General features: G+C 41.5%; 1 protein-coding gene across 4 annotated transcripts in view; it reads right to left on the bottom strand.

The window, feature by feature from the left end:
* The window catches only part of HOMER2 (homer scaffold protein 2), an 84607-nt gene that overhangs the window by 21654 nt on the left and 38780 nt on the right, over nucleotides 1–24173 (bottom strand). For all 4 annotated transcript variants that reach the window (XM_068958011.1, XM_068958010.1, XM_068958012.1 and 1 more), the window contains 2 exons: nucleotides 22604–22760; nucleotides 3664–3795 (listed from right to left, as the gene is read on the bottom strand). In XM_068958011.1, coding sequence (XP_068814112.1) covers nucleotides 3664–3795; nucleotides 22604–22760 — 289 coding nt within the window. The remainder of the gene's footprint in view (nucleotides 1–3663; nucleotides 3796–22603; nucleotides 22761–24173) is intronic.

The raw sequence follows: 24173 nt of genomic DNA, 5'->3' as shown, positions 1-24173 counted from the left end.
AAAGTCCCAGGCGGGTCGGTGGCGGACAAGACTACTGACTCCTGAAAGCGGCTGGTAATTTGCACTAGGGTAACTGGGCTGCTGGCAGAGAGGCCCATCAGATGGAGGGGCCGTGCTGCTTATGCTTAACGCTGGGCAGGTAGCGCATGTGTAACACGCGCGTGCATACACTGAAATTAGAGGTCCAGCACTTCCCAGATGTTGGACATGGTTGCTTTATGAGGTGCAAAGCCTGTTTAAAGAAACTGAGAAACCTGCAGGAAGCTGCATTTTGAGTTTCTCACCTGTATAAATCAATGTCCCTATGCCCTCGCCTACCTGCTGCTCCTGAGATTGCCGTGTCTGTGTCAAAGCATACTGAATGACAGCGGAAATTTTAGTTAACGGCTTCTTGCGCAAAACACATCACTGCTTTCACAGTATCAGCCCAGACACACTAGTAACTCTGCTTTGATTTGCCTGTAGCAATGTGTGAATAATGTCTGGAGACCCTTCTGATGCAAGGATGGGAAGGGGGGAAGGAGGGGACAGCGAATCCTGGGAGGAGGAAGGAGGACCCTGACGAGGACATTAATTTAAGCACTGGGATACTCCCAAGCAATGTGAATGGTAATTAGGTTACTAGGTCACTGCATGCAGTTTTCATTAATGGCTCATGTTTAATTTGATCTGCTTGTCCCTATAGGTATGGATTAATGTCTAAATATCTCAAGAGAAACAAAGTATTAGAAAGAGGTAGTATCTTTTATTAGGTCAGCCAATATTCTTAAAAATGCACAAGTTTTAGGTGTGCTAACTTCTTCTCACGTCTTATTATTATTCAGTTTTCCACAGACATTTTTCAGATTTTTTTTTTTTAAGCTAAGACTATTGATCTCTGGTTTAGAGGAGTTTTAGTGTATCCTCCCAGTTCCTGATTAAAAGCTTCAATTATTTCCAGTAAAGCTGGCAAGCTTTTATTTATATCTTTTATAAAAGCATAATGACATCAGCATAAAATGAAGCTTGATTTTACTATTCCCAGTACACTCATACTTCTGTAATCTCTTCATCATCACTGATCTTTTGTACTAATGGTTCAATAACTAAACTGAGAAGCATGGATGATAAGGGATAGCTTTGTCCCATCCCTTTGAAAGTAGTAATAACCTAGGTTTTCTAACATTTTATAGATAGACAACTGCTAGATTTTTTAAAATTATTATCTTGATCCCTTTCCCAAAAGTACCCCTTAAACCATATTTCTCCAGCATTTGGACCAGAAACAAGCTTTCTGCTGACTTTGAAAGCTCTTTTTGTACCTATAGGTATAGAAGGCTGTATGAGGCAATAGGCTACATCTACATTCAGCAGACAGTGCAGTGCAAACACATCTGCAAACAGGTTTGGAGGGTAAAACAGCTCGCAGAGGACCCTGCACCCACGCAGTGTGGGTTTCACTACGGGTTTACTTCAGATTGTCACCACTCTGGCCCCATGCACATCAAAGAGCTGCTGCAGGGCTTTCTGAGACCAGCACTGAAATTATTCTAAGTACGTATTTGGACAGTTCTGGAGACAATGGTAAAATCTCTCTGATTAGGAGGCAAGGAGCTCCAAATGTACATCGTGCCCAGCTGCCCCTGTGCCTGGCTCAGAGGCACGCAGCTCTGCACGGTGCACATTTAGTTCCTTCCAGGACCCAGGTACATGGAGTCACCTCTCACACTGAGGATTGATTTCTGTGATCCAGGATTAAAAAAAAAAACCTACCCTAAGGTGTTCATTCTTTCATTTGGTGTCCAAATGTTACCTTGTAGCACGCTTACCTATCACTTAAAACAAACTATATTCCCCTTGGTCTATTTCAATCCTCCCATATTCCCATACTACTTATTTAGTTGTTATAAACACCTCTCTCTCACGGGAGAGAAGAACGCACAGGTGTGAAATGAGCAGTCCTCTACATTTGATTAAGTCTAAGTCTCACAAAGCGTTACCATCAGCAGGATCTCATTTTTAAAATAACAGTTTTGCTTGTGTTTGATTGGGTGACCTTAACATCCCAGGACATGGCAGCTTTATGGACGTTCCAAGTCCAAAAATAATTCTACATGAAAAGTAAAATACGCTTTGCATTAAGAAATACTTGCCAAAAATGCAGCTTTTTGGAAAATGCAGTTCATATAACAAGTAATTCAACTGATGGAAAGGGTCTCCTTTAATTGCAATGGTGTGTCTGTGCTATTTTAGACATTACAAGAAACTTTTTGTTCTCCTGATTGTTTTCAAATCAAAGCATGCAAGAATAGAGCAACACAAGAGATGATCGTGTACCATGTCCAAGTACACAATGTTTAGTTAACTGATAAAACCTGGTGCCGAGTAGTCACGCTTAAAGTGTCAACTATGTCTTAGATAAGCAGCGCTTTTTACCGCATGAAACAAACATCTCAACTGCTTGATGAGCATTTGGCAAGACTACTAATCTAGAGACAGAGAATGTGTTTTGAACTGCTGGTTATTTATTACATGAGACAGCTCTAGACTTCACAAGCCTGACACTGTAGCCAGTCCCTGCTGAAAGGGAAGAACTGCATTAACACCAAGTGCATACTTGGGGTGTAGTTCGAAGGGATTCTGGCTCTGACAGCAAACTTGGCTTTTCCTGGCTCCTCCTTCCCACTTCCCTGTCATGAGTCACAGTCATCTGCTCAGTTCTGTGACAAAACAGCTTCGGGTCTGTTCTGCAAAATGAGGTTACTGAACTGAAATGCCAAAGAAGTACTAGTATTTTAACTCAGATCAGTTTATCAGTGCTACTGAGAGACTGGCCCAGCGAACAGTTTTATCGGCACGGCTAAGGAAGACAGTAAACTGCAAAATGAAGGCAAAAACAAGCAAGGAGGGCTGAATACTCATTAGCTAGTTTAGCCATCAACAGCAGCAGTTCATCAAAACACAAATTTTGAAGCTGGGACAGCAACCCTCTTCTTTCAGTCCCAAAACTGCAGGTCTATGCTCCTTGAGCTTTTATGATTCTTGAGAGCAGACACCACCTGAATACTTGAATACTGGAAATTCGGGGTTCAGTTCACTCTAACCCCATGCTCCCGGCTCAGGACACCAAGTCAAAGCCTTGTGTAATCCACAATAATGCAATTCTGTGTGATGGCAGAAGTCTATTCAATAGGAATTATTACCAAAACAAAGATAATGCACAGAACTGAAGCTAGAAGTGCCCAGGCAGCCTTAATGCTGACAGTTCCTGGTATATTAGGGGTTCACTTTGCTTTGCTTTTAGTGCCACTTTCATCTGGAATTACAACATAGGGCAGGGGGAACAGTGAAAAATACTACAGAGTTCAGATTGTTTCAGGAAACATCTGAAAACACAAACGCTTTCAGCCAAACTTGGCAAGATATCATCAAGGTCACTTCACCATAACCATCATCAGTGATCAGATTTGATTTATAGTTTTAACCGTAAAGTTTGTGATGCTGCCCGCTTCTACAGATATAGACGCTAGATAATTATGGAAAGTGGTCAACTTGCACTGGCTGAAATGAAAAGGACTTGCAGAAATATTCAATTTAGAAGAGATTCCTATCAGATGGGTATGTACAGTTCCAAATTCTTAAGAAACAAGACAGCCTTTTCAGAAGTAAAGTGAGCCCAGTTACCTTTGTCAGCTGCTGTTCAGAAGAAAAGCCCAAACCAAATACAGTGTTTGCTCTGCTGTCCGCCCACTGGCCAAATTTCTGCGATGTTTTAGTAAAGGTCATATTAGGTGTGATTGTGCTGTTTATGATCACCTGTTTAAAAACAGATCAAAAAAGAATTAAAAAGTAGAAGCCATACTGGAAATGCATATCCTAGCAACAATATAATTCAGAGCAATAAGCAATCTAAATTTGGAAAATGCTGTATTTATGAAGAATTCTTCCCCTTTACGAAACAGTTTCATGGTTTGTCTCAATTCAGGCATTTTTAAACTTTGTCTTCTTTTTCCAAAGTACTGTCATGGTCCTGCAGTGAAACCTCGCTGCAGGAACCTCACTGAAACGGCAACTCAGAGACACAGCAGGGACACAAGCGGTATTTGGCCTCGGCCTGCCACAGAGTAGGATGCCCGAAACACATCAGACCGGGGAAAAAAACTCACAGGACAAGAAGAACCGGACAGCTTATTTAATAGTCAGGTTAACTTGGGAGGGTGGTAAAAGACATTGACAGCAATGCACAGGTAGTGTCAAACACGGGCCTCTTCAGGATAAAAATTCTGCTGCTTTTACACAGGTTAGCTAATACCTACTCCACTACTAGTATCCTCGAAAGCAACAGCGGTTTGTCTAATTAAAGAAATAGCCAACAAGAGGAAGGCTGGTGGGAGGAGGTCCCTGAGGAACTTAGTGGAACAAGCATACAGTGTAATCCTACAAAAAGGAGTGAGATATGTGTCAGCTCATTATCAAAAATCTGAGCTTTCTTTTCAAGACACATGATTCTATGAGTCTAGAGACTTTTTCCCTCGGAAATGAATTCCTGCACAATGTTCTTTTTGCCAACAGAATAGGAGCTTTCTTTAGTAACGCGTATCGTCATTTCCAATATGCAAATTATGCAGTAATTAAGCCAAATCTGTGGGACAGTTTAATTAACATGATCAGGAAGTACCCTGGCAACATCATTTACTATGTATTCCAAGCAGTTTTTTTCCTAAGCTATCATTTACATTTAGCAAAAAGTGTGAATTAAATTTACCAGAGAAACGTCCTTATTTGCCTCCTTTCCCCTCCCTGACTTCCAGCCTGTGCCAATGCTTTTATTTTCTTTCTTACAAATTGTTCAGCTTCAGTGATTCCCTCTTTTTATATCATTGCTTTCAAATAAGCATAACATTTCCTGCAATTTGCATTGGCATGGTTTTTGCATCACCTTACAGCATGCAAAATTATTACTGATTCTGAAGGAGTCTGAAAATACTCCTTCTGAAAGTTTTACCAAAAGGATCAAAACAGACCAGGTGGATGATAGCCATAAAGTTGTTTTCCGTACGGAAAGAATCAGGATAGGAAAGGTGATACCTTACCCCCGATGATACCTCGGCCAGAGCAGCCGACGCACAGCGGCTATATAAACCTGCTTCCAGAATGGAAACGTTTTTACAAGGCTGGCTCATAGGTGGAGGTATAAATAGCGCTGCCCAGATAAGCTCTCCTCTAGGCAAGTCACCTAACGGAAATGCAGCCCATGTAAAATCTTCCACCTGAAAGGAATCAAAGCCCAAGTGCAATTTCAGGTATTTAAACTAAAGGAAAATTAAAACCTTCAAAGATTTTAGGTACGGTTTTGACAATTCAAAGGAAGCATGACAATATGAGGAATGTAGGATACAACTAAGTCACAAGAAGGGGAGGAAACGCCACTCATAATAATTGGGATGTTTTCCAAAACCTTTAAGGAAAGTGCTATATGTATATTCCTTCTTTAAAAATCCTACATCAGACACAGGAACTACTTTAAAATGTTTAACTTGTCAAGTTATAGAATTTATTTTAGAAGCTCTGAAATATCCTGAAATATCCTGAAATTTCAACTGCTAAAAGTATTATTTCAATCCTACTGCGCATATCAAATTAGGTATCTGTGGAGTAAAAGCAACAAAATGACCCCTTTCACTGAAAGGCAAAAGCCTTATTCACTGCAAGCAGATAACGAGAACTATAATTTTTTTCATACCTCCTACAATAATAATTTACTAAAAATATATATAAAGAAAAAAACACAGCAAAGATATCTTTTAGACCACAGTCCAATAATATGAAACAAGTGATAAAGGAATAATAAAGTCTGCAAATTGTAAACCAAGCAACATCTTATTTAGCAATGAAACTAAAAGGTTAGCTTAGCACCTCAGAGATTAATTTTTTCTCCAGCCAGAGCCGCATCCCAGAAAAGGTTGTGCTGATCAGACACCTTCAAGAAATTGACAGTTCGTCTGTTAAATTTATAATAAGCTGCAATTAGCGAAACTGCCTGGAAGCCGTCTCTGCCTTTTTTTTTTTTTTTTTTTTTACCCCCCCCCTCCTCTGTCAGTCAAGCACTTCCGAAAGCCTGTGTTCCCATGGACAAGCGGACACCTCGGTGAAAGCTGAGGAGATTAAACCAGAGCTGCGTGGAAATGGCTCGGAGCAGTTGGCCCCTGGCAGGGATACTGCGCTGCTCTCCTGTCCTCCCTCCTCATCCTCACCCCATGAGCTCCTCAGACAAGCAGCAAGACACTATTACACTACATTTCAGGAGTATTCAGCCTGCAGGTTCACCTAACCTGTAAATCCCGTAACCTCTTATGAACAGAGACGCTACTTTCTCCAGGGAACAATCATGTTGGTCATATTTAGGAAGGGAGCACGGGCTCACAAAAAAGCATCGAAAAAAGGAGACAGCTGGCATTATTTCAGACAATCATAAAAAGCGGGGCTTGGAAGGGGCCCTGACACGTAATCCAGTCCACCCCCTGGCCAACAACGGCTACGTTAAACTGAAGGAACGTACTCCTGCCAACGTCTTCCTCTCCCTGCCACGATACCTCTCGCCCAGGGAGAAAGCAGGGGACACGTTTGCGACTGCTGCAACAGAAACTTTCAGCCAAACTGGGAAAATTCTCTTTTTTGTTGAAAGAAAGAAATAGAATTTTCCAGTTTCAAAGGAAGGACAAAGTTGAGAGAAATAGCGCAGAACGGGGAGGTCACTGATTTTAAACCTGTTCCTGACACAATGGACTGGTGGGCTCTTCTCCATCCGTAACATCAACCTATCCATCTAACCCAATAAGAAAAGGCAACCCAGCAATTCAAATATGCTCTTAGGAAATAACTTTGCATTTGGTCCTCATTCTTACAACACACATACAACGGAATTCTAGCTGCCTCAGAAAACTGAATAAACCTGTGGACTTTTATCCAGGATTAATGGATTCAAAAGCCAAACAACTCTCTAATCAAATGTAATCAATCCCTGAAGTGGTTAAAGAGCTCTCCCTAAAGACAAAAGCAAAGATGAGCCATAATATAATAAGCACCTTACAGAATAATAAACTCATTCATCATACTGACTGAGCTGAGGTGTCTACATATGGTTAAAAAAAATAAAAATTTGCCTTTGCTCTCATCTACATGCAAGCGTATCAGATGGTGAACGTTCCCAATACATTTGCATAAGCCAAACAAAATCTCATACTAATTTCACTTCCTTTGGGGGAAAAACAGTCCTGATAGATCTACATTTTTATTTAAAGATGACACAGAAGAATTTTCACAGTACAAGGTAATGCTATATCAACCAGAAATGACTCTAGACATTTAAAAAACGCACTGGGTATATTCACCAGATAAAAACGAATGTGAATAAGCTGGCATACAACATTTATACAGTGTAACACACCCATCTTGCTGCCGTCCCAAGGAAAGAAACTGCCAAATAAATCAAGCAGAGAGGTCATAAGGAAGCCTATGTGCTTGGAAGAAAAAAATATATTAGCAGCTCATGCTGCTCATATTATATGAGCAGTGCACATATATACAGCCGGCTTTTATTTCAGGAGATGCTAATGTCAAAGGACTGCCAGTATTTACAGGATTCCCTTCCCTAATTCCCCGCATCGCAGGTACGTATTACAACAGCGCACTAGGGAGAAAAAGTCAGCGTACCTCCTGAAAATACGTTTTCTCATATCACTATTTTATTAATTGAAGGTGGATGTGAATGTTAGCTGGCTGGCAGGACAGACAGACGAGAGCCGGAGGAGCGTACTGGAGTTTCGCCAGCTCAGCTCAGAGCAGATGCCCCGGCAGCATCATCTGCAGCTCGCCAGAGCGACAGGAGGGACGAGCAGAGACAAGAGCAAGCTCTGCTCCGAGAGAAGGAGAAAAACGGTCGTGGCGGGCACTTGGCAGACCCAGTGGCACGCTCACAAGGAGGGTGAAGGAGTGAGTAGGAACAGGTCAGCGCACTTCCTCTGCTAAGACAGCCAAACAAGGGATGAGTCAATCCACCCAGGCCTACTCTTATTCCAGGACAAGTGTGCCAAATTAGGAATTATTCTAGAATTTCCCCTTTAAATCACCTACTATTCTGGAGCAATTTCATCTCTAGAAAAGCTCTAAGGCATGAAGCCATAGCACCTGCTCATTAAGTAGTGGCTACGTCAGCTAGAGAGCAAAAATCTCCCCGTTTCATTTTCACACCTCTGAATATGTGCTTTCCACTTTGCAGCCCCTTGCGAAATGTAATTTCCCCGACACACCAGGCTGCTAATCTTCAATAAAGATGTATCTCAGTCTAAAAACAGAACTGAAAAAGGAAGAAGCTGCCAATCCTCTGGCCACAGCTATCACAGGCTCAGCAGGTTCTTCCAGCTCATCAAGGAAACGTGAACTAGAAATGCTTGCAGCACCGGATATGAAGATGAGGAGGCAGGGGTGGATTTGCAGAGAAATACTCCCTCCGCTCCAAATGTTCAGCAACTCCCTCATGGAACATACCCAGCCACGTTTCCATGATTCGTGCTATCCTCTGCCACCTACCATCCTTTGCATCTCTGCTGACAGCTTCAAGACTTTGATGTGATGTCTGCTCACCGATAAATGACTGGTCTAAGGAAACAGAAGCTGGACATTACACATAAATAAATTTATGCACAAAACATGGCAAATTGTTTTATGATGAAGGTGCTAAACTCTACATATCGTCTCTTTTCAACTAAACCCAGAAAGCCACTGCAATCTGCAGTCTATTCTGGCACCTGAATATCGGATTGCATCAACACTTTACCTGTAACCCTGTGATGCCAGATTATCTCCTTTCTAATCTTACACAGCCAGCACGCACACACACTGTTAATCAAGATAGATTTAAAAGAGGAAAAAAAAAAAAGGAGAGAGAGAAAGAGAGAGAAAGAGAGAGAGAGAAAGCGTGTGTGTACGTGTTCCTTTCTGTGGCCACCTACCAAAGTGAATCAGGAGTAGCACAAAGACAAGCTCACAGCAACGTGAGAACTTACAGATGGAAGAAGGAACTGCCTTTGGCCAAAACAGTGAACCTGTAATACAGAAGGATTAATTTTAGCTGTTTTGTAAATCAGGGCCAGTGGATGGGATCAAATCTTTCTCTCCACCCTTTTTGTGAAGTCTTTGTAGAAGGTTCTTCCAGAAAAAAAAAAAATCACAAAATGCTCTATGGCCTGGGAAAAAAAAAGCAGCAACTGCACTTGCTCTAGACTTGGTTTATCAGCAACATCTGACAACTGGTGCTCTACTTTGGACAGGCTGGGGGTACGGATTAATTTGAGCAGAAGCACTGTTATCACATGTTTAAAAAGGTCACTTAATTTCTCAGTTTTGGTGTTCCTCCTTGCTCCTCTCCATCATTTGTGCATAACCCGCAGGCTCAGAAGACAGGAAACATAGGCAGTAACAGCACAACATCTGCCAGCAGACTCCTGCTCCAGGTACTGATCATTTTAGCTGTACATAGCTAGCAAGCCTGGTCAGCCACTTATTCTCAAGAATTTCTTTCTCCAAAGTTAAGCAGGAGGTTAGTTATTTCACCCATCCATGGATTTCAAAAGCTTCCGTAACCACACAATTTATTTCTGCTACATGGAGGAGTGGAAGGAAGAGGAACTATAATGACTCATATGCGCTGTGCATAGAAACTACGACTCCCTGGAAGCCAAAGAGGACTTGCTGCAACCCAAACTGTTTACCTCTCAGCCTGAACTCATCCTACAGAGATGAGACTACCTTTCGTGTGCTGCTTGCTTTGTGAGGAAAAGGGCGAGTTCTGCAATTGTACATACCTTTTCTTCCTAGAGATCCACCTTACATCTACCCAGGATAATTCAATGAATGATGTGGTTCATTTTTAACCCCACATCCCAATACATCAAACAAAAACCTTTACGCCTTACATTTGAAAGTGACTCTTAACCTCTTTCATTAAGAGAGATGTAAAAATAGACACCCCCCACAACGATAAGACTAATAACAGTTTTGTCCTGGTAAAATATTTCTATTATAAAGTCCTCATTGAGAACCTGTCTAAAAGCAACAAAAGTGGGTTCATGATTATGTGAATTCTATTAAGTAAATCTCCTGCTACACCTACTCCATTGTACTCTTTTTCTTCCCAAGGTAATTAACATCTCTGCAGAGCTGGTTTCCCACCTCCTCTACCCGGTCTAAATCTCTTAAAATCTCCTATTTCTGCTTTGACATCTGACTAGAATTTTTTCCTTTTAGGCACAGCACACACATCCAACCACCTACACGATTCAAAGCACCAGCAGCTGTTTCATGAAGGAAATCTATAGTGAGGAATTTCAAGCCCTCTATACTGGAAAAAATTATTGCCCAGGAATTTCATGTAACATTTTATAAAATATATAAATCAATATGTTTTTGTGTATTATTTACAATTATAAATCTTTTTTTCTCAAGTTTTCAGAGGCAGGGAGCAGAATATAGTAGAGCCATTTTGTTTCCTGGTGACTGAAAATGAGGTGGGGGAGAAGGTTGCATTTTCTTGCAGTGAGACACAATACAAATAAGACACAGCTATATCACAGAATCGCAGAAGGGTTGAGGTTGGGAGGGACCTCTGGAGATCATCTAGTCCAACTCCCCTGCTCAAGCAGGGTCCTCTAGAGCACCTTGCCCAAGATCGTGTCCAGGCGGGTTTTGAATATCTCCAGGGAAGGAGACTCCACCACCTCTCTGGGCTACCCGTTCCAGTGCTCTGTCACCCTCACAGGAAAGAAGTTTGTCCTCAGGTTCAGATGGAACTGCCTGTGGTTCAGTTCGTGCCCGTTGCCCCTTGTCCTGTCACTGGGCACCAGTGAGAAGAGCTTGGCCCCATCCTCTTGACACCCTCCCTTCAGATACTTGTAGACATTGATCAGATCCCCTCTCAGTCTTCTCTTCTCCAGGCTAAACAGGCCCAGCTCCCTCAGCCTTTCTTCAGAGGAGAGATGCTCCAGTCCCTTAATCATCTTAGTAGCCCTCTGCTGGACTCTCTCCAGTAGTGCCATGTCTCTCTTGTCCTGGGGAGCCCAGAACTGGACACAGTACTCCAGATGTGGCCTCCCCAGGGCTGAGGAGAGGGGGAGGATCACCTCCCTCGACCTGCTAGCAACACTCTGCCTAATGCACCCCAGGAGACCATTGGCCTTCTTGGCCACAAGGGCGCATTGCTGGCTCACGGTTAACTTGTTGTCCACAAGGACACCCAGGTCCTTCTCTGCAGAGCTGCTCTCCAGCAGGTCAACCCCCGACCTGTACTGGTGCATAGGGTTATTCCTCCCTAGGGGAGGAATCACATTCATGCTTTAGACTATTTAATAAAAGCACATTGTCTTTTCTGTAGTCATATAATTGGAACTGAACCCCTATAAGAAGCATTTAACCACTGATCATTACTGCATTCTCAAAGCTCTGTCCCAAGAGCCTCATGCACGTCACTTCAGCGTGAAGGCCCCTATGCAGAGATCAGAAATGACTTGTCCCAAGATCCCAACTTGTCCCAACTCATGCACATCAAAAACTGAGTGAGCTAAACCAGGAATGAATGAGCAATACCACCTAAAGACAAGGTTGAGATGATGTCTGGGAAGCAGGAACCAGCAGACTGAAGCAGGAACGCAGGAAGGGAGCATTTGTCTGGGGAGGGGATGACAAGACTGTGGCCGTGTTGCCCACTGCCCCTGCTTAGAAACCTTAGATTTGACATGGGCAGCGCGGGAGGACAGGGAGCCCACAGCAGTGGGCTTCATCCTTGTGGCTTTCTTCACAAACACTTGTTAGAACTCAGGGCCCACCCTGGCACCCTAAAATGCTTTTTCTGACATTGGAAGATGATTTGTTTTGCAAAGGACCACGCTGGGCTGAGGCTTGAACACTGCACAAAATACAGGACTGGTATTCGAACTATCCTGCCTTAAGCATCACTAAAGATCCCCCTACCCCAGTAAAACAATGTACCACACTGCTGACAACACTCACCTTCTCTCTGGCCTTACCCTCAGTCACCACAGAGCAGGTAACACTGGGTGCGACCGCATGCATCTCACTTTTTGCTCATTGGACCAAGATGGGAGAAGCTATGATGAAGACATTTAGTATTCACACCTTGAGTGAGTGGTCAAAGCAGTGAAATAGCTCATTCCTTCCTCTCTAAAATCTGGAAAAAACTGTTCCTTGGGGTGAAAAGCAAGCTGGATATGCTATTTTTAGGAAACGTCATTATCTACTTGGCATCTTCTAAAGCATCTAACAGTGGTCGCTGTTAGATGACAGTCTGAAAAGTACAATCTGGTCTAATAACAACTAGGAGCAATACAACTGAACTGAACTAACAACTGAAGACAGGATGTATGTATGAGATAACATAAAAATGATATTCCTTCTGCCGCCACAGAAATGCCTCATTCTTATTTTCCCATTAGAAAATATAACTAGATGGAGGTTATCTAGGGCTCACTTGATCATCTTGTTCACTCCTCAGGAAGAATCAGTTCGGACTTCATCTAGTTTTTAAACAGTTGATAGTCGTTTATACTATTCACCATTTTCCATCTAACAACTATCGTGCCGCTGCATATGACTCACATTCCAGAACCAAGGAGGAAGCAGTGGGTGGTTTTTTTTTTTTTTTTTTTTTTTGAAAACTGGGAAGATACTGCATCAAATTGTTTGATGCTCAAATTTTAAGAATATACAGTATGGTGTAGTTTATTTATAAACTCCATCTGGCATGACTTGATTAGCATGTCTGATACATTAGCTTTCTGAGCAGGGATTTCCAAGTATTAGATACCTCTGGCATTGCAGCAGGAGGAGAAAGGAAACAAACTGATATAGCTCTTTCATTGGAAAGTGATCCTTAGGGCTTCATAAAGCCCAGCTTATATAAACTGTTCTGTACTACTTTCAGCAGTTGAACTTAAAATAGAGGGCGTAAAAATCTCAAATTAGGAGACAAACAACTAACCAGTGCTGCATTTATTGCAATTCTTGACAGAAGTTCCTAATATAATGGAGAGCAGGTTGTGCTTCTCCAAACGAATCAAGCTAAGTCGTCTTGGGAGGAAGTTCTTGGACTTTCCAGCTCAACACAGTCACCCTTGAGAATAAGGTTTCCATTCCTCAGCGCCCCCCTTATCATTTCTTTTGGAAGAAAAAGGCAGCACAGCTCAAAACCTGTAACAAAACTGAGCACCACCATGGTCACTGAAGTCTGGTGAGCAGATATGAAAATGTTTACCATGTGGGAAATTTGCCTGTTCTAATCCCATCCCACAGGTTTTGCTTTAAACATTGATGAAATGAAAGAGATAAGGAAAAAGCCTCTGCAAACTCTACCATGTTGTGTCTGGTTTGATGATGTTATGAAAACCTTGATTTTTTCCCTCAATTTTCACCTGATAACAGACATGCGTTATTTTCACCAAAGATGTGTTAGAGATTCTTCAAAATCTCTGCTAAGTTCAACGTTCATGACCTGAAACAGGCATGCTTTGCTTGATTCCAGGTTGCATTGCAATAACATCATATAGCTTAATTAACCTTTTTGCCACATCCTGATACCAACATTAACACTTCAGCCTAGTGATGAAAAAAAAAATTCTGTGAGAGGCAATTATATTACTGAAACAATTTCTTCGACAGGGCTTTTCCAAGAAATTTTATGGAGAGGTTTTAAAAAAGGAAAATCTATCTGGGCCAAAGTTGCTCTATTTGCTAGTACGTGATGCCATTAAAAACTTTCTGGCATGGATTTTTAACTTTTTTTTTTTTTTTTAATTCTTCTTAAAGAGTAGCAAACCGGTCCTATGCAAATGTTTCTGCAACATCAGGTCTCCTGGATTCAGTTGTGCGCCCTTTTTCTACAGATGCAGTAACATACAGATGCACTGTAAATCTGAGCAGAAAAATTAGCCAGATAGGATCAAATCGAGAGGCAGATGTGGTTCTATCTTTCTGTCAGATACAGCTGTTGCCAGCACTTTGCTCTCTGCTCCCCTAAGCTTCCAGTCGGCTTCTGTAGGATTTACTTCCAGAAATAGTCCAGACAATGAACTGAGAATTTTTCACATTTGGAAGTTAATAATTTGGAAAGAGATTAATAAAGAAACATTTAATTGATACGAGTTCTACAGTTCCAAATATATATTTTTTAAACCAAAACACATCTTCAGCAGATGATCAGGACCTGTGGTTGATGCAGTCTCAAGGGACATTCTCAAGGAACCTGTCAAATTTCCTGATATTCACTTGCTCCATTTCTCAGTTTGTGGCAAGTTCTCTTCTACTTACAGCCCCCAGGCTCGTTTATGTAAACATTTTTAATTTTTCCCTCAATTCACAGTTCATCTCCCCTGATATTAGCAATTCTGGAATTACCATTGCAGTTAAGCTGTAACACTGTTTTTCTCTCTGAACACTCAAGGACCTGTCTACAGAACCGCTCCCAGTGCTACTAGCTCTGCATATCTAAACCAGTCTTGGCAACAGCTGAAAACTCTCTTGCAGGCAGAACTCCAGGCAATACACTGTCTTCCAAAGTATTAAATCCTGCAGCTATTAGCCTGAATTTCTGAATATTTGATATCATCTTAAGCAAATAAAGGATGATGCAGCTGGTAGTCTCATCATTGGCTAAGAGCTTTGCTTTGCCTTTAGTGCTGCATTTCTTCATCACCAAATTCCAGACAAAATGTTCTCAAGCTATTTTAATATCTGGAGAGAACAAAATCTCAAACTGCTTTTGTCAAGTTGAGTAAACCATAAACACAGATAACAAAAAGTATTTTAAGATCATTGAGGACTGTTATTGTCATTAATTTTATCCACTCTTATTTCAAAGATGTCATTGAGAAAAAAACTAAGCTTTAGGTTTTATAACAGAAGGACTCACTGCATACCTTGGTTTGTTGACCCCACAGTTAATTATGTGGGTTTATTTCCTAGCTGCATCTGTCCTGCTTCAGCTTCCAGTCACTAGCTCCTGGACTTGTTGGCTGCTAGATGATTAAAAGCTTTTTCCTCCCGTGGATATTGCAGCCCCAACATTCACATTTCTCTTTGATACTGCACAGACTGACCTATTTGTGTCTCCCTAGGGCCAAATTTGGAGTGCAGCTACTTGGGCACACAGAGCATGTTAGGAGTGTCCTGTGCCTAAAATGGCACCAAGATCACCCATCTGACAGAAAGTTTTCCCTAAATTAAGAGTCCCGTCTGTCTGAATCCTTTAAATTGATACTAAAAATTTGGAAGGTGCATTCGTCTCAACCTCTCTAAGATCCTTAAGTGAATTCAGGAAGTAGATATTAAAACCAGTACAGTAAAATTATTAATTACTCCCTATAATTTGTTTCACTATCTCAGAGAAAGAACAAGTTCCAGTCTTGGTAATAACTGGCAGGCTGGGACTCAGCACAGGACAGATGTGCTCCCGCTGTTCATTTGCTCACCGTACACAACGAAGAAGTTCACTACAAAAGTGGCAGCTGCCTCTCAAAGTAGCCCAATCCAGTTTCGCTATTTACAACAACCATGAACCCAAACGGGATTGTGAAAAGCAACTAGAGACTCTTCAAGCACCTTTTACAAAGTACTTTGTCCAACGTAAATGGTACTAGAACATGCATCTCGCACACGAGCATCTTTCCTCTGCATGTGCTAGGAAACCTTAAGCTATAGCAGTCTCCGCTGCCTTACGAAGCAAATTATTCTGGTGAGAGTGGGCTAGAACAGTACTAAATCATTTTAAAGAAGTTTAATATATACATGCAGGTGTTATAACAAGTACTTTACCACTGAGACAGAGCAGCTATCTGTATCATATTTATGTATATATAAAGATCATAAAGCCACAACTAATATGTTTCACTTAATAGCCATCTCACATAAAAGCAACAAGATGTTTATTACAACATACACACAAATTATGCACACTGGGAGACAGGATTATGGTTTAAAATTATATTTTATACTGTGTTTTTATAGTTCAAAAGATGTTCTTCTCTTTTTATGCGTGGGGTTAATTAGTTCCATTGGCTGGAATTACTCTTTTATGGCTCCAATATTATCTTCAGCACTAATAAGCACGTTGAAATTTGTTCCAATAGCTCATGAAATACTTAGCATATTATGATAGGGGTGAAGAGAAGATGAAGGTCACCAAATACATTCAATTTTCTGTATTACTAGCTGTATTACTCAGCTAGTCCAGTACTGGAAATCTTTTCTTACGGTATATGAAGGCTTCTGTTGTGGACAAATATGGACAAAAAATCAGGAATATTGGATTAGTCAACCTGGAGCTCCAGAGGTCAAACCCTGTTCACCTTTCCACTGGCTTATCCTAATGCAGATTTGCAGATTCACTCCCGAGCTGGGATACGCCTTTCGGGTTCTTCACACAGCAAGAAGTGCCACACACTGTCTTCCTGATGAAAGGACCTTCTAATGCTGATATTCAGTGTCAGAAGTGTAGGTAATATTGAGCTAGTGCTCCCCACCCCGCATTTTATGGTTAGTGCTGTTTCTAGGACAACTAGAAACAAAGCGGCAGTGATTGGGAATCCAGTCTAGAAGAAACGGCATAAAGGGTGAAAAAAACACTGCAGAAAGTTTTGAAGAAAGGAATATCTATCTCAGTTATTCATCAGTGGAAAAAGCTTTGAGAAGGTGGAATACAAAGTATTTTCTGCTAATTTAATTAGAGTTTACTAGCAGGGGTTCTCCAGAAATCATAGTCCAGCCAGTGCTGCAGGCAAGGAGCCTTGCCCCCCTACATTTCTGCATGCACAGGGCCACGAGCTCTGACCCGCATCAGCACCAGGCTCTCCCACAATGCAAACAGAAGAAAACACTGTTGACGAGCAGTGACAATAAATAAAGCTAGGGTAGTAAAGAAAATTAGGGCAAGCAAAACTGGAAATAAAAGAATCTCTGTCCCTTTAACAAAACACACATATACGCTCACCCACACTTTTCAAAATCATAACGTTTAATTCAGGATTTCTCTATACACATTAAAAGAAAAGAAAAAGCAGCACAGCACATTCTAAAATCACTTTTAAAGTTATTTTATGCTCCTCTATCTTGTGCAATCCAAGGCTATAAAACACCCTCCAATAATTTCACTACAAAATTATTAAACCTGAAAATGTAGGTCTTAGCTGGCAATTTGGGATTCACACTTAAGAGTATGGCTGGCTTCAACCAACTCAGATGACCCAAAAGTCAACTGAAAAAACAAACGAACCCACAGGGACCCTACAACATACAGCTGCAGCAAATCAGTTACAACAGTAGCGGGGCTGGGAAACCCTTTGCCTTCTAGTAATCTGTTTACAATGGAGATAAACGGTGTGAAGCCTGTAAAAGTCATGGAAAGATGAAGCTTCACATGGCAGAGCTGCCGTAGTCACATCAGCTGGAGGACTACATTAGCCAAGCATGACCGTGGGAATCTCCTCGCAGCGCATACCTCCATCTAACTCAGCTAGGAGAGGATCAAGTGAACTATCACGGATATTCTAAACGTAAAGACAGAAAGAGGGGTTGTGATTGTTTCCATTATATGTTATTGGGAATCAGATCCACTAGGTCTCAGAGGCACAGATAAATGCCAGAACGACAATACAGACACCTTGCAAGGTTCACATTGCCAGAAGCTTTTTTTTAAGTCAGCACCAAAAGTTTTCTAATACCTAAATTGCTTGACTGATTTTTCCTGAGAAAGAGTTGGTATTGGTTGATAGAGTTGATATTGATAAGGGCTGATTTTGGGTCAATGAAAACAAAAACCCCACTATCCAAATTAAGGAATTTCATCCACTCTACAATTTTTCTCCTATGAAAGGAAAGTTCCTTAAATCTAAGAGCCATCTTTTGGCAAAATATCCTAGAATACTTTAAACAGCTGTGTCTTAAAATAATTTCACTTCCATGGGCAAAGAAAATTATTTATTTTGAAACTCTGAATACCGTAATGCTAGAACTCAGAATTTCCTGTCAACGTACCTAGGAAGCTAGCCTCCACTCATGAGAACGAAAAAAGCGTGGTCATGAAAAGGCGCAGAGCTATTAAATTAGGTAGCGATTAAGACTAGCACAAGAACTGAGAAAGCCAGAAATACATCAAATATTAGCAGATTTACACATCACCTGTTCTTACCTCCTTAAATATCTGCTACAGACTGCTGCTGGGGCTGAATCCTGAGTCCTGCTCAGCACAGCAGCTCTGCCCCTGTAAGCTTCATTCTGCTCTCAAAATCGTATTGTCTCTTCTTGGTATGATACTCACTGACATGCCCTAGTATACAGGTACATATTCCACTTAGCAATCAAGCAGCTTCATCATACTGCGTACTATTCACTTTGGGGAACCTTATGTGAATACTGACTGGCAAAATTTGGCCTACATTCTTATTCTTACTAATTGCAATTTACTTCAGAAAGAGACCCACTGAATTTGCTTTCCCTGCACAACAACTTTTCTGGTTATCTCTTTAGTACCTTAACACAATTATGCTCAACTTAGCTGCTGATCTTCAATATTCAAGGTAATTGTTAGGTAATGAACTGTTTTAAATGATCTGGACTGGAAATGAACTGGGAATAAGTTTCGGCCAACAAAAATTTTTCCCTGAAACACAAAGTCCTTGTTTCTATATCATGTATTTATCAAAGTTAGTCTTGCCATCTATTCATCCTTCTAACTCCTGACTTCAATTTTTTCTGCTCACCTGTCTCAGCAGCTCATAGAAGTTAAGACTGGCATCTGAGATAACTCTTACTGTGCTGCTTTTCTTTGTGGCATAGATCTTAAAGTCCTATGGTTTATTGCCGGATATTAATTTTAAGCTAGTTTTATGTTCCCTATTAATAAATTATTTCTCTAAGGACAAAAACGAAGCTGCAGCAATCAGAGGTTCTGTAGACATACATTTGGGGAAAATGAGGGCCAAAACTTGTTTTTGAAGTGGACCAGGAATTATGCTCCTTTCTCAAATTCTACATGGAAACAACAGTTTCTTATCCTTTCCCCTCCATCTCTACATTGTTTGGAAAATACGTATTTCCACTTCCTTAAAAAACAGAAACAAACCAATCCACCAATCCAGACACTATCATGCGTTATTCCAGAGGAAGATGGTGAGTATCAGTCTGAGCAACTTTCCTGCTCTCAAACTTTCTTTCCCACTCTAAAAGGCAGAATAACATAGGTCAGTTTTAATGAGGAGCCTTGTGTGTGGCTTTCCCCGCACACTGCACAACAACTTGGCACTTAGGAGTTCATGTTCTCCCTATGCCATCATCATATTTTGTCAGTTTTCAACAAGGCTGACTTTCGCCCACAATGCTGAGGACTTTCATATGGTAAGGTCTCTCAGCTGCTTCATTAACTCAGAATCAGTGTGTACCCTTGCATTTCACAGTATCGTTGCCTCTAGCATTCATTATGCTGCAGTTTAGACAGCCTCTGGCTAAAAACTTCATGAAACATTATGATGAAATTACTTTCTTGACAACTTATAAGTCAATTATAATATAATTAAAAGGTATACTAATCTATTCCCTTGTTTGGCAATGGTATCTTGGTTAAGATCATCCTGTGCATACTTTTATGGTATCTGTGAAACTTTTTGCTACAAATTTCAAACTACCGTCCACAGTACCTGTTTTTCTGTGAAAGATGTAGCAATTGTGATATCTGTAGAATTAAAGTGGCACAAGCTATTTTGACTCTAGGGACTCCGCTTTTCAGTGCTTGACTCCCCGAGCATTTTGGTAAGTGTTTTGTTGTTGTTGGGCTGGGAGGTTCTGGGAAAAAGCTGGCACCTGGAAGGCTACACTGTCCTCTGGCAGCCCTCCATCCCAGCAAACTCCTGGCTTTCAGTATGCGCTTCTTATAATCCCTCTGTCAAGGGAAGAGCAAAATTCCCCTGAATTCACCCTGTTCCCTATCTTTATTATTTTCCTGTCTCACCTTCCTCTTTCCTGCAGTCTCTGTCTTCGCCACCTCTGCACATCCCAGCCAGGCCCTTCTGTCCTTTTCCACAACTTGCCAGAATGATCAGAAACTGAAGTCAGTGCCCCAGTGCCTGAGGCAGCAGAGCACAGCAAACTTTGGGCCTCTGCCAGTCACTCTTGCAAAATGATTTCCTAATATTAATGCCTTTGAACACAGATGCTTAGTTAAGGTTCCTCTTGATCTCCACCTTCAGCCCATCGCTCCTGAAACCTCCAACGCTCTTCTGCCCTGGGGCAGCCTCTCTGCCCCACACTTGGAGAAAGGGGAAAGGGACCTCTCTGGAAGGAGAGTGGCTGCCGCAGGAAGAGAAGATGGGGCTGTGGGACGGGGACCGCAGCCGCCCCCCCCAACCTGGACCTTCCTTCACCTTCGAGGACAGCGGCAGGAGCCTGAAAAAGCCACTCGTGCAACAAGCACAGCCCATTAGGTCAGCGGTACATTAGAAGGCTGCTAAATATTCATGAAGTTCTCACTGCACAGCCTGCCCCTATCGTCTGGATGACAGCGGCACTAAGGGGTTTCAGCAGCCCTACGTTCTTCTGCATATTTGCAATTTAACATGCTATCCAGAGCAACATGTTGAATCCTAAAGTAAAATAAAGCTTATGTAGGGAAAGCAAGACCAAATCAACAACTGCTGTCTGTATTCTCGCTCACGTTTCGATCAAGTTTCTTTTGAGCTAGAAAAGTAGGTCAAAATGCTAAACAATAGTTGTTTGTGGGAGAAAAATCAACCCTTCTCATTAGCTGGGTATACACATCCTTCTTTTTCCAAGTCAGCATCTTTAGGACTCTTAAAATGGACAGGCAAGGTAACTAGGGACTCTTCAGAGGCAAGCTTGAAGACAGCATTTCTTCTTGACCCGTTCCTTAAGTAGCAGAAAGGAATAATTCGTTTGGCAAGCAATTGACTCTTTGCTTAGGAAGCCCCCAGGGGAAAATTTTAATTGCAGGAGGCTCACCTTCTTCTGGGACATGCTACAGCAGGGGGAGGGGGGAAGGGGAAAGGGGGGTGTCTTCTGAATATCTTTTGGGCAGATTAAGACACATAGCTTGGATGCTTATCTTGTTCTCCGCATCTGCTTTGCACTGCCAGGCAGAACAGTGGCTGTAGGCATGTGCTCCCTCTGCACCCTCCCTATGCACAAGAGAAATTTCTTTCTTTTCTTTAATTAGTCGTAATGCATGCATGCACATATGTAAGTCAAGCAATCCACTGCTGATAGGACAGTAGTTTTGGTCTGGAAGTAATGCTAGCCTGGGTTTCCAACGCCAACAGCCCACTACTGTCATGAGTAGGAGAATTAGCTAGGCGTAAGCAAGAGTTCTCGGTAAGCAGATCTAAGGGGCTAAGCTCTCCCTGCAAGCTACACAAGTTGCGTGCGTGCCAACTGCAAACCAAGGCACTTTGCTGCTGGTTTTAGAAATGAACACACCAGCAGAAACAATGTCACGATGGTAATATATTAATGCTGTACCAATGTTAATGAAGTATTACCATCAATTTAAACAGGCAGCATGGCTGACTTATAAGCCAATACGTAACCAAGTATATAGCATTGGAGATGCTTAGAAAAACAAGCACGTGGAATAGCCATGACAGATAAAAGGTTTATTAAGGGATGATTTCTGGAAGATCTCTCTTCCAGGATAGTGATATTTTAACATCCTCCCCTGAACAATAACATGGATAACAGACTCGAAACTTGTCACGTTATTCTGAGTTCTGTGCTTTGACAGAAATGACCAATGAGTTTTGTACAAGAATGAAATGTTTTAACTCATACCTCTGACTGCAGTTTGCTAAGGAAAACGGTCACTTAGAAATAACTTCAGAGGAACTAATCAGAGCGGTGAATCTAGTATATAATAAAAATGGTTGTCTAATCCATCATTCAGTCCAACTAATCATGATTCTTAAAAAGACATACATCAGCATACTATCTGGCAATACATGACAAAGTAAGAAAAAAAGATGGGGAGGGGGAGCCTTCATGCCTAATTTGTCACCCAAGGCTGAAGAACTCCAGTGTGAAAACTGCAGAAAATTAAATGCTAACCTATAAACCTTTCAACTAGGCAAAAGTGAATACGCAGTTGGCATTTAAATTAAAAGCTCTAGTCTGCACACATCTGTGTCTCTGTTCCCTTTAAAAAGGACATTTTGCCACCAAGAAAGCCTCAGCATTACCTACTTAGTACAGGTGGTAGTTTTAGGTACTGTACTATAGACTCAATTTTGACACTTAAAGCTGTTCGCTCATTAAGATAGTAAAGAAGTCAAACCCATTAGAGGTGAAATCCTGTCTGGGTCAATTAAGTTGGGTAAAACCACTTTTAACGTGCCCCATGTTTTTCAATTAGAACCTTTATCACTACAAGCATTTATAATTGGTTATATGAAAAACGGAGCGTTTATGAAGTTACGTGTTTGACGCAGCCCATCCATGGCTAGCTGTGATAGCCATGGCTCTCGCCACACACAAACGTGCCGGGGTCCCACCAGCCTCCTACCTTGGCTCCATCCACGCTGATAATCCGGTAGCTGTTTCTCGTGCTGTCATAGAAGTAGGAAACAGTTACAGCCTGCTTGCTTGCAGGCACCCAGTTCTTCTTCGTGCTGGGGTCGATTTGGAAGACGTGGGCTCTGGTGGTGAAGATGGGCTGCTCTCTGGAATAGGGAGGGACAGAAGAAACACAGGCGTAAGTCCCTGGGAGAGGCCCCAGCTCACCTGGGCATGGCAAAGCGTGACGCCCAGTCTTGCAAGGCAGAGGGTAACAATGACCATGGCCTTGACTTGGCCACGTGATGTGACTCTCAGCGTCCTGAGTCATTGCCAGAGGCCCAGGAGGTGATCAGCAGCATGAGGCCAGTTTTTCTCCCCGTGTTATATTAATTGGGTACCCTACCTTTTTCTCAAAATTGACCATACTTGTTTCAAGGAAAGGACACTTGCATGCATCCTTTCCCAGTGCACAAATTTTGCTAACGACAACAACAGACTCCACGTGGATGCCTTTCCTCCTACAGCTCATTCACGTGAGTCGCTTAGAGCCAGAACCTCTCTGCGGATGCCCCAATAACTCTAGCAGAGTAAAGGCATGGTATAATTATTGAAATATTAAAATCTCTCCCCTCAGAAATCAAACTGTTCTATGCATGTGCATGAAAATTTCATCAGATGAAAAAGTAGTTAATCATCTTGGGAAATGAGGGGAAAAAAACACACTTCCAAAAACCCTATATTGCATTTCAGAGCAACAAGCGGTATCTGCGGGTGAAATACTGCCTCTGACACCCCACTCAATAGCTTTATAAACCTGCGGGTGTTTTTACACAACAAGATTTCACTCAAAATCAGGGGTTTTGGTTTTATCTTATGCATGTGGCAATGTGAACCACACGTAAGAGCAGAGAAGATGCAGGACCAAAAGAACAAAATGTGATACAAAACAAAGTCATCTAGGTTCAAGATCAAAATGGAGACTTATATAAAGGCTCTAAAATTAAATGCATTGCAAATTACACCTTTAATTCAAATTTAGAAGTGGAAGTGATCTGTAAATCAAGATCTACTGTATTTATAAATATATTTTTTCTGTTTAGTTCTTGAAAGCTACAGTAAATAATGATATATATCAAGTCTATTATTCAATATATTCTTACCATGCACAAAATATTATATTATTAATAGTTCAACTTGACAGAATGATGACAGGATTCAAAAATAATTATATTACAACAGAGTCCATCATTGTTAACTCCCCAAAATATTTACCACATGCAAACTGAAGAGGCCACCATTCAGAATCGTGCAAAAAGCAAATGAGGAGCGCTAGGTGAAAGGCCACAGATCTCTCTCTCCCTCATCTGTTATTCTTTTCTATTCATATAAATAATTATTTTCTATTATTCTCAGTCCTGGGGTTTTGGCATTATGTTTTTATTAATGTTTCTATAATCTTCAACTCTTACATCCACCTCCGCTTTTTTAGAGTATAACAACTTCAGGGACTGTATGTAGGAACTGTATACAACATCAAGCACAATCTTAACTGTTAAATGCTGCTATATTACAAGTAA

Source organism: Struthio camelus, chromosome 12 (assembly GCF_040807025.1).
Source record: "Struthio camelus isolate bStrCam1 chromosome 12, bStrCam1.hap1, whole genome shotgun sequence".
Classification (NCBI taxonomy): domain Eukaryota; kingdom Metazoa; phylum Chordata; class Aves; order Struthioniformes; family Struthionidae; genus Struthio; species Struthio camelus.
This window is presented reverse-complemented; position numbering and strand designations above follow the sequence as displayed.